General features: G+C 41.9%; 1 protein-coding gene across 6 annotated transcripts in view; it reads left to right on the top strand.

Annotated features, from left to right (window-relative positions):
* The window catches only part of ttc39c (tetratricopeptide repeat domain 39C), a 187,097-nt gene that overhangs the window by 47,605 nt on the left and 123,041 nt on the right, over positions 1 to 16,451 (top strand). For all 6 annotated transcript variants that reach the window (XM_072257499.1, XM_072257489.1, XM_072257478.1 and 3 more), the window contains 3 exons: positions 5,418 to 5,586; positions 10,571 to 10,664; positions 11,744 to 11,851. In XM_072257499.1, coding sequence (XP_072113600.1) covers positions 5,418 to 5,586; positions 10,571 to 10,664; positions 11,744 to 11,851 — 371 coding nt within the window. The remainder of the gene's footprint in view (positions 1 to 5,417; positions 5,587 to 10,570; positions 10,665 to 11,743; positions 11,852 to 16,451) is intronic.

Raw genomic sequence — 16,451 nt, forward strand, 5'->3', positions numbered from 1 at the left:
CACAAAGTCCGGGGTGGTGCTGAAGGCAGATACATTAGGGACATTTAAGAGATTCTTAGGCATATTGATATAAGAAAAATTGAAGTCTATATGGGAAAAAAAGCATTAGATCGATATCAGTAGGTTAAAAGGTCGACACAACATTGTAGGCTGAAGGGCCTCTACTGTGATTGTACTATTATATGTTCTATGTTCTTCCCAATTTTTATTAATTTTACATATAAAAAATACAGAGTACAAGAAAAAAAATATGTCAATACATTATACTAAATCGCATATAAAGACTCCTTACCCTATATTCGTACAGATTAATTAATTTGTAACATTGAAATATAGTGATTTTATTATGTAAAAAAAAACTAACCCACTACCAAGACTGAAGCTGATTAGTAAAGAAAAAAAGGAAAAAAAAATTAGTCATCATCTGTGCTTCAACAGCAAATCAAAGGTTTTGAAAATAATTCAAGAAAGGTCCCCACAATGTTCGAAAGTCTTGACTAGATTCAGAGATTGAACATCGAATCTTCTCTAAATTTAAACATGACATTACATCACGTAACCATTGGGCGTGAATAGGAGGGGCCACATCTTTCCACTTAAGCAAGAGCGTCCTTCTGGCCATAAGAGGAATAAAAGCCAAAATGTGCAAGTCAGATGACTCCAAAATAATATCCCTTCCTCCAACAATACCAAATAAAGCGGTCAAAGGATTAGGCTTAAAGTTTACTTTGAAAAGTAATGAGAAAGTTTGCAATACTTCTTTCCAATATTTTCCAAGACTCGGACATGTCCAAAACATATGAATGAGTAAAGCTCATTACATATATCACAATAGGGAGGTATATCTAAATAAAAATGAGACAACTTATCCTAGGTCATATGGGCCCTATGGACCACTTTAAATTGTAGGAGAGAGTGGCGGCCACATACGATGAAGTGTTAACCAATTTAAAAATTTGATTCCAAGTTTCCTCAGAAATTGAAGTCTGTAAATCTTGTTCCCCAAGATTTTTAATTTTATCTAAAGGAACACTTCTCATTCCCAACAGCATATTATAAATATTAGATATAAAAAGGTTTTAAATTAAAAATTACATCTTGTAGATTCTTATCAGGACTTTTAGGAAATGTATTTATTTGAGACCGTAAAAAATCTCTTTATTTGTAGGTATCCAAAAAAATGAGTTTTGGCTAAACAATATTTAATTGACAGTTGTTCAAATGAAAAGAGACTTCTCTCTACAAACAAGTCCTGAAAGCATTTAATACCTAATCTTTCCCTTTCTTTAAAAGCCACATCAATCATAGCGGGTTTAAAAAAATAATTAGAAAAAAATGGGACTCGAAAGAGAAAATCTCAATAAGCCGAAGTATTTTTGGAATTGTATGCAAATTCTCATAGTGTGTTTAACTACCAGATTATCAGTTAACTTACTCAGAGACAAAGGAAGTGAGGATCCAAGAAGAGAAATAATAGAAAATTTATTAACAGAGTTAGCTTCTGAAAAAACACACATTGGGCAATCCTCACGATTAATGTAACATAACCAAAATGTACGATTTCTATATTAACTGCCCAATAATAAAATCTAAAGTTTGGTAAGGCTAATCCTCCACTCTCTTTATCTTTCTGAATATGAATTTTATTTAATCTAGAATGCTTATTCTTCCATGTATAAAAAGATTAATAATAGAGTCAAGAGAATCAAAGAAAGATTTAGGAATAAAAACAGGCAATGCCTGAAAAAGATATATAAGTTTAGCTAATATGTAGCCTGGGGAAAAAGTACACGCTCAGGACAACAAAGACTTTTTTGGGTTTTAATTCCTTTATCAGTTTTCGATGTTTAAGTGCCAGTAGAGGGTCGCGAAACAAAACGAACAAGTTTACAAGCAGATCTTGCCGTTACAATATCAGTTTAACTTCCGATTCACGCCCTTGTGTATGGACAGAATTGCGTATGCAGTATAAAAAAAACACCAGAACTAATACAGTACAAATACAAGTAGTGGCAATCCTACTTGGATGGTGAGGAACTTGGTACAAGCCACGCTACCCAGCGCTGATTTCTTCACTCGTGGAAATCTTTCCTCACCATGCCCAGCCTTGGGAGGAACCCAAATCCCAACACCTTACCACATCTTCAGCAGAAAGCAAAATGGTCTCCCCACTATCCTGCGCGTGCGTAATGACATCACCATCTCCCTTAAAGGCACAGACAACTATTCTAGCATTACCCGGAAGGATGCCTAAGTACACTTTTAACGATACTGAATAAGACCCAATGGTCACTCGGTTACAAATATATTCATTTTAATAGAGTTAATTCGGCCAATCAGCGATAACGAAAGAGGCGACTAATTTGACAGTATCTTTCTTACGTGATTCAATAGGGTAAGAAAATTTTCTTTATATAGACGCTTATAGTTTTTAGTAATTATTACACCTAAGTAGGTAAATTGGTTTCTTACAATTTTAAAAGGAAGGTTAGAATTTCTTGGTTTCAAATTATTCAAAGGGAGAAGTTCATTTTTATGTAGGTTTAATTTACAACCTGAGAACTGGCTAAAACAGGAGAGTAAAGAAAGGGCATGGGGTAACGAAGTCTCAACATCAGAAATAAATAGCAGCAGATCATCAGCATACAGCGAGGCGTTGTGAATAGTGTCTCTCCTTAAAATACCGGTGATATCATTAGATTCTCGAAAGGCAATGGCTAAAGGTTCTAAGGCCAGATCAAAAAGCAAAGGGCTCAACGGACAGTCTTGTCTGGTGCCACGTAGAAGCTTAAATGGTTTGGAATTATGAGAATTAGTGATAACCCTAGCGGAAGGAGCTAAATAAAGTAATCTATTCAATGAAAACGGGTCCAAAATTTAATTTTTCTAAAATTTTAAATAAATAATTCAATTCAACTCTGTCTGAACATAAATGAGGTATAAGCATTGAGGAAAAGGTCTTGTAAAATTCTCCAGAACATCCACATGGACCCGGAGCTTTCCTCAAACGTAATGAGTGCACAGCCTCAACAATTTCCTCAAAAGAAATAGGTTGTTCCAACAACTTTCTGTTGTCGGCAGAAATTGTAGAAATACTGAGTTGGTCTAAAAATTGTTCATTACAGTGTTATTCTTAGAAGATTTAGAACTATAGAGTTTAGAATAAAATTCTTTAAAAGTATCATTTATTTCTAAATGTTCTATGTTCAATCATTGCAATAATCTATACCAATCCCTCTTACCCATGTTGAGTCAATAGCTTTCTTGGCGTTGGTGATTTAAGTGCTTACTAAGTGCCTTTTAAAAATTGTGAGGGTACCAACCTTCATCATGTCTTTGAATAGCACATTTCAGATTCCAACCATGCTGTGAAAACAATTCCCCCATAGATCCCTGATAAACCACCATCTCACCTCCAATTGGTGCCCTCTTGTCAGCGGCATCCCACAGTGGTGAAAAAGATTTTTATCTAGTTTATCAATCCCTTTCATAATTTTGTATACCTCTTTCAAGTTACCCTCAGCTCCCCAGGTCCAGGGAAAACCAATCTCTCCTTGACCTATCCAAGCTCTCCTTTAACTGAAATGCTCTAATCCAAATGATATCTTGGTGAATTTCCTCTGAACCCTTCCAAGCACATCTTATCATTCCTATAATGTGGAATCAGAACTGAACATCGTATCTGTTTGTGGCCTACGCCTCTGTTTTATAAAGATGCAACACAACATCTTTCCTCTTGGGTGTCATGCCATGGCTGATGAAAGAAAGCGAGGAGAGGTTGGACAAAATTGAATTGTTTCATCTGGAGCATCAGAGACTGAGGGTAGAACTGATAGAAGGTTATAAAATTATGAAAGGCATAGATAGGCTGGATAGTAAAAATGGGCCAGGATTTTTTGTTTACATAGAGTGGTAATGGAGGGATATGGATGCATAGAAGGTTCTGCAGATGCTGGAAATCTTGAGATCACCTATCATCTGCTAGATGATACTCCTTCCCCCTATTACCTTCTTATTCTGGTTTCTGTCCCCTTCCTTTCCAGTCCTGATGAAGGGTCTAAGCCTGAAATGTTGACAGTTTATTTCCCTCCATGGATGCTACCTAGCCTGCTGAGTTTCTCCAATGTTTTGTGCGTGTTGCTGAGGGATATGGATCATGTACAGACAGAAGAGATTTAGTTTCATTCAGCATTGTGAGCGCCATGGATATCATAGCCAAAGGCCTGTTCCTATGCTGTATTGTTCTATGTTCTATATAAAATACCTTCTTCACAACCTTCTCCACCTGTGTTATCACTTTCAGGGATTTATCAATTTAACGCAAGGTCTCTCTATTCACCAACATTCCCAAGGATCCTTCCACTGACTGAATATTCTACCAAAATGTAGCATCTCACAGTTGTCAGGATTAAATTCTATCTGCCATTGATCCGCCTAGATTTCCAGTTGATCTTCATCATGCCGTAGCCTTAAATACACCTTTCGCTACCTATGACACCTAATTTTCATGTTAGCATTTGATCTATCTCTCATGCTGTTCACTTCCACATCACTAAAGCACAGAAACATGAAAGGTTCCAGCATGAATCTAATGGTACACCATTACACCAGCCTTAAAATCAAAAAAAGCATTCCTTCTCCATCATCCTCTCTCCTATCACAAAGCTGATTTTAGTTCTACTTTACCATTTTGCCCCAGGATATATAAACTGTCAGACCAAATGGGACTATCTTAAATGGGAACTTGGTCATCATGGACTATTTGGGCCAAAGGGCCTGTTCCTGTGCTATATGACTCTATGACCAGCCTACCTGCAGGATCTTGTCAAAGGTCTTGTGTCCATATAGACATTCACTGCACTCCTCTGATCAATAAGTGTAACTACATATTTGAGGAATTTCAATCAAATTACTGAGACAGATATTCCCAAAATAAAGCCAAGTTGTGTATCCATAATGAAACTCTGCCTTTCCAAATGTTGATAAGTCCTGTCCCTTAGAATTTTTTCCTTAGCACAATTCACTAACCTCTTGTATTCTGCCAGACCTATTGAGCACTTCCAGTATTTTTAGTTTTGATTATGCCTCCAAACGGCTATGGAGACCAAGTCGTAAAGTGGGGGTTGATAAGTTCTTGATTAGTAAGGGTTCAAAGGTTGCAGGGAGAAGACAGGAGAAGGGGGTTTGAGGGAAAATAAATCAGCTATGATCGAATAGTGGAGCAGATTCGATGATCTGAATGGGCTAATTTTGCTTCTAATGACTTACTGTCTTATAGTGCCCCAAATAATGCCACTGCAGATCTCACACCAGGTATAGGGTAGCCTGAAGAAACCATCCCTGTATGGGACTGCAGAGTACTCAGGGAGTGCACTAGTCATAACATTGCGTTTCTGTTCTGCTGCTCTTCTCTTCAGGTTAGCCTTGTTGTGGTACCACACAGTTGTGCGTCCGTTCTTTGCTTTGGATGGCACAGATGCCCAAGCTGGTCTGAGAGAAGCCAAGGACATCCTGAAGACAAAGGAAGCCATTTATCCAGACTCATCGTTGTTCCTTTTTTTCAAGGGACGGATTCAACGATTGGAGGTATTTCTGTTTTATATTCAGGTGCTTCAAAAGAATACAAATAATACAATCAACAGGAATTCTGCAGATGCTGGAAATTCAAGCAACACACATCAAAGTTGCTGGTGAACGCAGCAGGCCAAGCAGCATCTGTAGGAAGAGGTGCAGTCGACGTTTCAGGCCGAGACCCTTCGTCAGGACTAACTGAAGGAAGAGTGAGTAAGGGATTTGAAAGTTGGAGGGGGAGGGGGAGATCCAAAATGATAGGAGAAGACAGGAGGGGGAGGGATAGAGCCAAGAGCTGGACAGGCGATAGGCAAAAGGGGATACGAGAGGATCATGGGACAGGAGATCCGGGAAGAAAGACATGGGGGGGGGGGGGACCCAGAGGATGGGCAAGAAGTATATTCAGAGGGACAGAGGGATAAAAAGGAGAGTGAGAGAAAGAATGTGTGCATAAAAATGAGTAACAGATGGGGTACGAGGGGGAGGTGGGGCCTTAGCGGAAGTTAGAGAAGTCGATGTTCATGCCATCAGGTTGGAGGCTACCCAGACGGAATATAAGGTGTTGTTCCTCCAACCTGAGTGTGGCTTCATCTTTACAGTAGAGGAGGCCGTGGATAGACATGTCAGAATGGGAATGGGATGTGGAATTAAAATGTGTGGCCACTGGGAGATCCTGTTTTCTCTGGCAGACAGAGCGTAGATGTTCAGCAAAGCGGTCTCCCAGTCTGCGTCGGGTCTCGCCAATATATAAAAGGCCACATCGGGAGCACCGGACGCAGTATATCACCCCAGTCGACTCACAGGTGAAGTGTTGCCTCACCTGGAAGGACTGTTTGGGGCCCTGAATGGTGGTAAGGGAGGAAGTGTAAGGGCATGTGTAGCACTTGTTCCGCTTACACGGATAAGTGCCAGGAGGGAGATCAGTGGGGAGGGATGGGGGGGACGAATGGACAAGGGAGTTGTGTAGGGAGCGATCCCTGCGGAATGCAGAGAGAGGGGGGGAGGGAAAGATGTGCTTAGTGGTGGGATCCCGTTGGAGGTGGCGGAAGTTACGGAGAATAATATGTTGGACCCGGAGGCTGGTGGGGTGGTAGGTGAGGACCAGGGGAACCCTATTCCTAGGGGGGTGGCGGGAGGATGGAGTGAGAGCAGATGTACATGAAATGGGGGAGATGCATTTAAGAGCAGAGTTGATAGTGGAGGAAGGGAAGCCCCTTTCTTTAAAAAAGGAAGACATCTCCCTTGTCCTAGAATGAAAAGCCTCATCCTGAGAGCAGATGCGGCGGAGACGGAGGAATTGCGAGAAGGGGATGGTGTTTTTGCAAGAGACGGTGAGAAGAGGAATAGTCCAGATAGCTGTGAGAGTCAGTAGGCTTATAGTAGACATCAGTGGATAAGCTGTCTCCAGAGACAGAGACAGAAAGATCTAGAAAGGGGAGGGAGGTGTCGGAAATGGACCAGGTAAACTTGAGGGCAGGGTGAAAGTTGGAGGCAAAGTTAATAAAGTCAACGAGTTCTGCATGCGTGCAGGAAGCAGCGCCAATGCAGTCGTCGATGTAGCGAAGGAAAAGTGGGGGACAGATACCAGAATAGGCACGGAACATAGATTGTTCCACAAACCCAACGAAAAGGCAGGCATAGTTAGGACCCATACGGGTGCCCATAGCTACACCTTTAGTTTGGAGGAAGTGGGAGGAGCCAAAGGAGAAATTATAAGGAGAAACAAAGAGTAAGGACTAATTCCGCTAGACGGAGCAGAGTGGTGGTAGAGGGGAACTGATTAGGTCTGGAATCCAAAAAGAAGCGTAGAGCTTTGAGACCTTCCTTCTGGAATCCAAGCTATGCCTGCCTTTCTAGATCTTTCTGTCTCTGGAGACAGCTTATCCACTGATGTCTACTATAAGCCTACTGACTCTCACAGCTATCTGGACTATTCCTCTTCTCACCCTGTCTCTTGCAAAAACGCCATCCCCTTCTCGCAATTCCTCCGTCTCCGCCGCATCTGCTCTCGGGATGAGGCTTTTCATTCTAGGACAAGGGAGATGTCTTCCTTTTTTAAAGAAAGGGGCTTCCCTTCCTCCACTATCAACTCTGCTCTTAAATGCATCTCCCCCATTTCATGTACATCTGCTCTCACTCCATCCTCCCGCCACCCCACTAGGAATAGGGTTCCCCTGGTCCTCACCTACCACCCCACCAGCCTCCGGGTCCAACATATTATTCTCCGTAACTTCCGCCACCCCCAACGGGATCCCACCACTAAGCACATCTTTCCCTCCCCCTCCCCCCCCGCATTCCGCAGGGATTGCTCCCTGTACAACTCCCTTGTCCATTCGTCCCCCCCATCCCTCCCCACTGATCTCCCTCCTGGCACTTATCCGTGTAAGCGGAACAAGTGCTACACATGCCCTTACACTTCCTCCCTTACCACCATTCAGGGCCCCAAACAGTCCTTCCAGGTGAGGCAACACTTCACCTGTGAGTCGACTGGGGTGATATACTGCGTCCGGTGCTCCGGATGTGGTCTTTTATATATTGGCGAGACCCGACGCAGACTGGGAGACCGCTTTGCTGAACATCTACGCTCTGTCCGCCAGAGAAAACAGGATCTCCCAGTGGCCACACATTTTAATTCCACATCCCATTCCCATTCTGACATGTCTATCCACGGCCTCCTCTACTGTAAAGATGAAGCCACACTCAGGTTGGAGGAACAGCACCTTATATTCCGTCTGGGTAGCCTCCAACCTGATGGCATGAACATCGACTTCTCTAACTTCCGCTAAGGCCCCACCTCCCCCTCGTACCCCATCTGTTACTCATTTTTATGCACACATTCTTTCTCTCACTCTCCTTTTTCTCCCTCTGTCCCTCTGAATATACTTCTTGCCCATCCTCTGGGTCCCCCCCCCCTTGTCTTTCTTCCCGGACCTCCTGTCCCATGATTCTCTCGTATCCCTTTTGCCAATCACCTGTCCAGCTCTTGGCTCCATCCCTCCCCCTCCTGTCTTCTCCTATCATTTTGGATCTCCCCCTCCCACTCCAACTTTCAAATCCCTTACTCACTCTTCCTTCAGTTAGTCCTGACGAAGGGTCTCGGCCTGAAACGTTGACTGCACCTCTTCCTACAAATAATACAATGTCTATAAGGAGCCAAAGATTTGCAAGCCTGTCCATTTTTTGATGTGTTTGCTCCCCTTGATGTACCCAAAGGACTATTTAAAATCCTGGAGCAGTACCTCATGGAAACCTGTCCTTTAACCCACCAAGAGCATCAGCCACCCATTTACACTGATTCCATTTTATTCTCCCCACATTCCCACAGACTTTTCTCACCCCAAGTTGTGTTACTCAGTTACACACTAACGACAATTTACCAATCAACTGTGTGTCTTTGGGACGTGGAAAGAAGCCAGAGAGAGAACCTTCATGTTGCACACAGAGAGCACCCAGAGGTCAGGATTGAACCCAAGTCACCATGTTTTCTTTCATCCCTTTGTAGTCATCTTCTTTTTTTGAGCAATTTTATCTGTCTGACCTAAAATTGCTGCCTGGTTTCTTTATTTTGCATTGAATTCTTATCTATTTCAACTAGAATTTTAACCTTGTGTGAGAATTTTATTTTGATCAAATATTAGTGAACTACATATTTTCAAATTTGGAGCACTTTATAGGGATTATGCAAAATAATACAATGCAAAAACAAGTGGCTTATCAGACTATTTGAAATGCTATTATACTCCACTTAATTATCTAAACAAGGCCCTGTTCCTTTCTCCCTGATTACTCTTTACCATAAAGAAGCCTCCACCATTCCCTGTGGGAGCAAGTTCCAGATAAACTATTTTGTGATGTCTTCCAGGTTCATCCTCCCTTTCTCTTTAATTTGCTTCCCCTTTTTGGGTGACGTTAACGACTTGATTAATCCTACGCAGTAAAATAGTCACTATCATTATTTCTTAAAGCTGTTGGTGCATGATAGAGAGAGAGAGAAAGTAAAGTGACAAGTAAACAAATGAAAGGACACAGCATACAGCAATAGGAGTAGGCTACTTCATCATGTACAACCTGGAGGAGGACACAGGTTCGATGAACTGACTAGCCAACTCATTTTTCATACTTTCTATGACATTGGATTGGTGTTAGCTGTGCCATAGCCTGGATGTTTGGAAAATATTCTAGGGCATTTCCCAGTTAATGACATGGCTGGTCTCCTGTACACCAGGTGCACTGTTGCACTGGGTGTAATTGACTCATGCCTGGGTCCTGGGTGCTGAATCGTGTACACGTGTCATGTGTTATTGATACCAATCTCTTTATTCGCAACTGTTTTTGGACTTCAGAACAATGCTGACAATCTCTTACACCCTCATCTGATGCTCTTAACATTTACCTGTGACCAAGATCTTGATTGTCTTTGTTTCTGGGTGTCAAAATTTGTTTGATAATGCTCTAGTGGGATTTTTACTGTAGTAAAAATGTAAACTTCATGGTGCTATAGGATGTGTAAGGAAATGGATGAGATGTTAGTGTAACAACAGAAGATGTTAGTGTAAAAACAGATTACGTTATTTGTCACATGCATCAAAGCATACAGTGAAATGCTTTATTTGTGTCAGTGACATCAGCGTAGCATTCCCACAATTTACTAATCCTAATCATATGTGTTTGGATTGTGTGAATGCAGTGACGGGGAGAACGTACAACAAAGTCCTTTCGGACAGTGGCATGAATTGAACCCTGATCGCTGGCACTGTAAAGTGTCACACTGGATGCTATACTATTGCTCTGCCCATAAGCAGTATTAAAAAAGGAGGTGAAATTGTTATAGCAGTAAACGATCTACTGGAGGAACTCAGCAGGTTGAGCACCATCTGTGGTTCTGAGTGAGGAAAGGAATTGTTTGTTTCTAGTCAAAACCCTACATCAATCCTTTTATATTGAAAGAGTGTCTTTTAAGATGCTTAATTTATAAAACATTGTCTTGTTTCTTCTGTAGTGTAAAATTAACAGTGCCTTGATGTCATTTCAAACTGCATTGGAGCTTGCTGTAGATCAGCGAGAAATCCAACATGTGTGTCTGTATGAGATAGGTAAGTGTTTTATCTTCCAGGATTCTTGTTTGTTTCCAAGTCTGATAGGCACCATTTATTCTGCATGATTGAAAATAAAGATTAACTTCATTTGTCTCTTGTACATTGAAACATGCAGTAAAATGAGTAGTTTGCATCAAATCTGATTAGTGAGGATTGAGTTGGGTAGCCCACAAGTGTCGCAATGCTTCTGGCCCCAACACAGAATGCCCACATCTCACTAACCCTAATCATACATCATTGGAATGCGGGAGGAAATCCACTCGGTTACAGGGAGAACATACAAACTCTTTATTGGCAGCAGTGGGAATTGAACCCTAATCAGTGATTGCTGGTGCTGTAAACAGATACGCTAACTGCTGTGCTGCCACACTACCCTGTCCATTTATGACCTACTCTCCACTATATCTGCATAAACCAAGACTACTGTATATTGTTTTTAAGACCATAGTATTCATACCTGGAACTGACTTGCACTTTTATAACACTTGTATTCTGAATTACTGGGTGATTTTTAGTGTTGCTGTTTTGGGAGGGATGAAATTATCTGGATTATGGGCGGTATTCCAAGTGACACAAGTTTGGAATTAAAGTTAACAAAGAAAATTATTTTAATTTAGGAAGTGGTTTATGACTTGAAAGATGTCAGAACTGGAATTGGAATCAGGTTTATTATCACTGACGTGTTGTGAAATTTGTTGTTTTGCAGCATCAGTACTGTGCAAGACATAAAATAACTATGACATACAAAATAATTAAATAGTGAAAAAAAGGGATGACGAGGTAGTGTTCATGAGTTCATGGACCATTCAGAAATCTAATGCCAGAGGAGAAGAAGCTGTTTCTGAATTGTTGAGTATGGATCTTCAAGGTCCTGTACCACCACCTTGATGGTAATAATCAGAAGAGGGCATGTCCCAGATGGTGAGTGTCCTTAGTGATGGACATGCCCTCCTTTCGTGTGGTCTAATGTAGCTTTACAATATATTTAATAATTTGTAATCGTGAAGCATCGGATTAAGAGCTGTGATTGAACTAGGTCTAACATTATGTTCTAAAAGTTGCTTGCCTATTTTCAGGTTGGTGTACCATGATTGAAATGAATTTCAAGGATGCCTACAAGTCTTTTGCACGACTTAAAAATGAGTCCAGGTGGTCCCAGTGCTATTATGCATATTTGACTGCAGGTTTGTGCAATTTTGCAATTTTTTTTAAAAAAAGAACCAAATACATCTTGCAATTGTAATTCTGTATGTTGATTAATACAGCCATCAATTTGCTGTATTATTCAGATCCAGAATACTTGCGTGAAAAGTAACATAATCAATTAACTCATTTTAGTCTTTACCTGATTCATCTGCTCTTTTGTATATAATCCGTGTTTTCAAAGGTTTTAAAAATAATTTAGGGATTATAATTTAATCAATGTATCTGCATACTTAAAATGGTCTTGGCAGGTTTTAAACATGAAAGGCACCTGGTCCTACCATTTTGGTGGATGGATGCAGAATGTTGCTAATTGCTCCCTTTTCAACAAGATAAGTACAGAAAATGAATCGCTTTTCTTTGAAGATGCTTCTGGAGTGTCCAGCACCAGTGACGTTTCTTGGAAAAATCCTGAAGAGACTGTTGATGCTGGAGGAACTCGGGTGGTGGCGGGGGAGAAATTGTTTCACTGGACCCTGATGAAACTCTTACTCCTCGGTCTTAATTCACCACTGTGCAACTGGATGGTGGATTTCCTAACCAACAGACCTCTGGTAGTTAGATACACCACTGCTTCTACATCCCCACTCTCCTCAACACGGCTGATCCCCCCACCCCCAGAGCTGGTGCTGAGCCCATTGCCGTACACTCTGCTCACAAGTGACTGCATGGCCAAACATCCGAGTAATCACGTTGTCAAGTTCACCTATGACAGGGGTCCCCAACCTTTTTTGCACTGCAGACCGGTTTAATATTGACAATATTCTTGCGGACCGGCCGACCCGGGGGGCGGGGTAGGGTGGTAGGGTTGCCAACGCCAAGAGTAGCAGTCAATTATGTTGTGTTTACCCAGAGAAAGACTACAATGACTATGAAGCCTTGAGTGGGCACCATTGCGCATGCGTGTACCTGCCGATTTTTTTTCTGCAAATCGTTTTTGGCGATTCTGTTGGGGGGGAGGGGGCCTGTTAATCACGACCAGAATATCGGTGATAAGTGGCTAATACACTCAATTTCATTTCTAAAAGGGTTTATCTAACGAATTTAATATTAAACACAGCGCATATTTTCCTCGCATGAACATAGTGATAAGTCAATTATCAGGGGAGCTTGAAGTGTTGAACGAACTTCCAGTAGAAATAGCAGAAACAGGTTCAATATTATCATTTATAGAAAAATTGGATAGGTATATGGACAAGAAAGGAATGGAGGGTTGTGGGCTGAGTGCGGGTCAGTGGGACTAGGTGAGAGTAGCGTTCGGCACGGACTAGAAGGGCAGAGATGGCCTGTTTCCGTGCTGTAATTATTATATGGTTATATAAGTCAATAGCATCATAACATTTTAAGTAACGTTTGGATATTAAACACACAGCACATATTAAAATCATTGCAACACACCAATATCGCTGAATCAGTGGGAGCCCTGGGCTTGTTTTCCTGCAACAAGACAGTCCTATTGAGGGGTGATGGGAGACAGCGATACTCGAACGGGGTCCCTTATGTCCAGTCTATTCTGCAATTTAGTTTTCGTTGCATTCATTGCAGAAATCTCCGCTTTGCAGAGATATGATGTTGGAAATGGAAGCAACGTTTACAGTGCTTTCGTGGCTATCTCAGGATAATTAGCCTTGTCTTTGATCCAGAATGCCGGCAGAGATGTTAAGTCAAACATACTTTTCAGCCCGCCGTCATTTGCAAGCTTAAGGAGTTGATCTCCTTCCTGTGCTGACACGGATGACGCGCGGGTAATGACCTCAGATGCGTAATGGCTCAACAGAGCGTGACAAGGAATGAGAAAAGGTGCAGCTGACTCATATCGCCAAATCATATCATTTCCTCGCGGCCCGGTAGCACATGCTTTGCGGCCCAGCGGTTGGGGACCACTGACCTATGACAAGGCAGTGCTGAGGCTCATTGCCAGCAACGATGAAGCAGCCTACATAGAAGAGGTGGAAGAACTTGAGGCCTAGTGCCAGGCAAATAATTCTTTTCCAGTGTCATCAAGACAAAGGAGATGGTTATCAACTTCAGGAGAATGTGCACCACTCGCACCCTCTTTACATTGGCAGCACAGCAGTGGAAACTGTGAGCTATTTCAAACTCCTGAGAGTGCACATCTTGCACCACCTGTTATGGTCCCAGAGCACATCCTACACAAGCAGGAAAACTCACCAATGCCTCTGCTTTCTGAGGAGACTGAAGAGAGCTGGACTCTGCACATCTATACTTGTGTCCTTCTAATATGTGTGCAGAAGAGTGCATCCTAACATGCTGCATCACTGAATGTTACAGAAAATGCACTGCAGCAGACAGGAAGACTCTATAATAGGTAATCAAAACTACCAATGCATTAACACTACCAACCTACCCTCCATCAAAGACATATATACAGAAAGATGCTGGGAAAGGGCCAGTAACATCATGAAGGATTCTCACCACCCTGCTTGTGGACTGTTTGTCCCACACGGAAGAGGCTATGTAGAATCTATGCCAAGACCACCGGACTCAAAAACAGTTACTTTTCCCAAGCAGTAAGGCTGATCAACACATCCATCCACTAAACCATCCCTCCACAACCCCCACCACAAATACTTCATCATTTCCTGTCAGAGTCACCTTACGTAGAGACACACTGGTCCTAGCATCACACTATGGACATAGAATCAGTCTTATGTATGTAAGCTTGTGTTTTTTTTGTTCTGCATTGGATCTGGAGTAAGAATTATTTTGTTCTCCTTTACACTTGTTGATTGGAAATGACATTAAACAATCTGGAATGCAGGGTGTCAACCCGAAATGTCAGCCATCCCTCTGCCTCCACAGGTGCTGCCTGACCTGGTGAGTTCCTACAGCAGTTAGTTTTCTTGCTTCCTTTTGAGACATTTTTTGGTAAAAATTTGATCTTACCAAGTCAGTAATACTTTCTTAGACTTGCAAGGGTAAGCCCCACCCTTTAGAATTCACCTGAAATAGTATCGTCTCTCTTATGACTGAGTGGAGTGATAGGTGAAAGTGGAGCTTTTAGAAGACTCATCTTAAAAAGTCAAGATGGTGTCCTTGCTATTAGCAGCAGGTTTGCAAAAGAGGGCATCTCACTGGAAATTCTGGCTGTTAAGGGACGACAAAAGGATAAAGTTGGCAGAAATCAGTGGAGGACTGACTACTCAATGGAAAAACTCAAATGTATACTCTGATGCCATGCAAAATTGGACTTCAGTTCAATCCTGAAGAATTCTGTGCAGGAGGATGAAGAGTGTTACTGTTCATCACCATTGTTTAATTATTTAACTTAAATTCCAATTTTTCACCCCACCTAGCGTTTTGAAGTTGATAGGGAATAACTGTTTGACTCACTGTAGCGACTTGGTGCATTTAGTGTGGCAACTCAGAGTGGATTGCCAGCTAATACAATGAATACCTCTTCTGTGGTTGGAAATTCTGACAAAGTCTGCCCTGGCCCAGTAGCTAAACTGATGAAATTGATGGTTATCTCTGAGCAAACATGTCCAATGCCTCAGTTCTTATCTGATCGGTATCCTTTCCCATGAGAGTGAACTTGTATTTGACTGGGCATCTACTTGTGTCTGCCTTACCAGAAGTTCCTGAATTTTTTGTCCTATGATTTATTGCAGCAATGATCAAGTAGAACTGAGCAAGACCCAGTCACAGTGTGCTGGAAACCTGCAGTAAAAGTAAACTGCAGAAAGTACTCTGATCATGCCACATCTGATTCTTGCTAATGATCTTTCTTTGCAAACGTTATTGATAAAACAAACTTCAAGATATGGGACTAGGAAGAAAGCAAAAAGAAATGTCTGTGGGTGGAAAGGTTAGGTCAGTGGTCCCCAACCACCGGGCCACGAGCATGTGCTATTGGGCCGCGCGGAAACGATATGAAACAATATGAGTCAGCTGCACCTTTCCTCATTCCCTGTCAGACACTGTTGAACTTAAACACCACCACTCCCCCCACCCCCCCCGCCCCCGTCGGCAGGTCCACAAGAATATCATCGATATTAAACTGGTGCTTAAACAAATGACAAAATATGCTTTGCTGAAATGTTGTCAACATTGTTTTCCTCTCTCCACTGATGCTTCATGAGTTGCAGTGTTTCTCACACTATTGTTGTATATACTGTTACATACACTTTCTACATTGGGAAGCTCTTCTGCTATTTGTCCAGGAGAGTGTGATTCGACATTGATCTCAGATGCAGTGATTGGTGTCTGCACATTCTAGAAAGGTTTCCACTGGCTGCTAGAGTTTTCTTGCACATCCCTAGGATGTACTGGTTAGGTTATTAAGAAACAGTAGTTCGTGAGCACATGAAAGGAAATTGCAGAACTACAGGGTGATATGGAGGTGGGGGAAGCTGGCACTAATGAGCTTGTTTCAGCTGGCAGTCACCAGGGACCCAATAGGCTGAAAGTGGTGTCATAAGCAAATTAAAGTAACTGGTTGTCTTAGCTGTACATTGGATACATTTGGTTACCACCGTAGGAAGCTGTCCCATTTTCTTTGAGTAAGAAACCAAAATAGGTAATCAGTTACGTGTCTTCTCTCTGCCCACACACATCTGC

Source organism: Mobula birostris, chromosome 1 (assembly GCF_030028105.1).
Source record: "Mobula birostris isolate sMobBir1 chromosome 1, sMobBir1.hap1, whole genome shotgun sequence".
NCBI lineage: Eukaryota > Metazoa > Chordata > Chondrichthyes > Myliobatiformes > Myliobatidae > Mobula > Mobula birostris.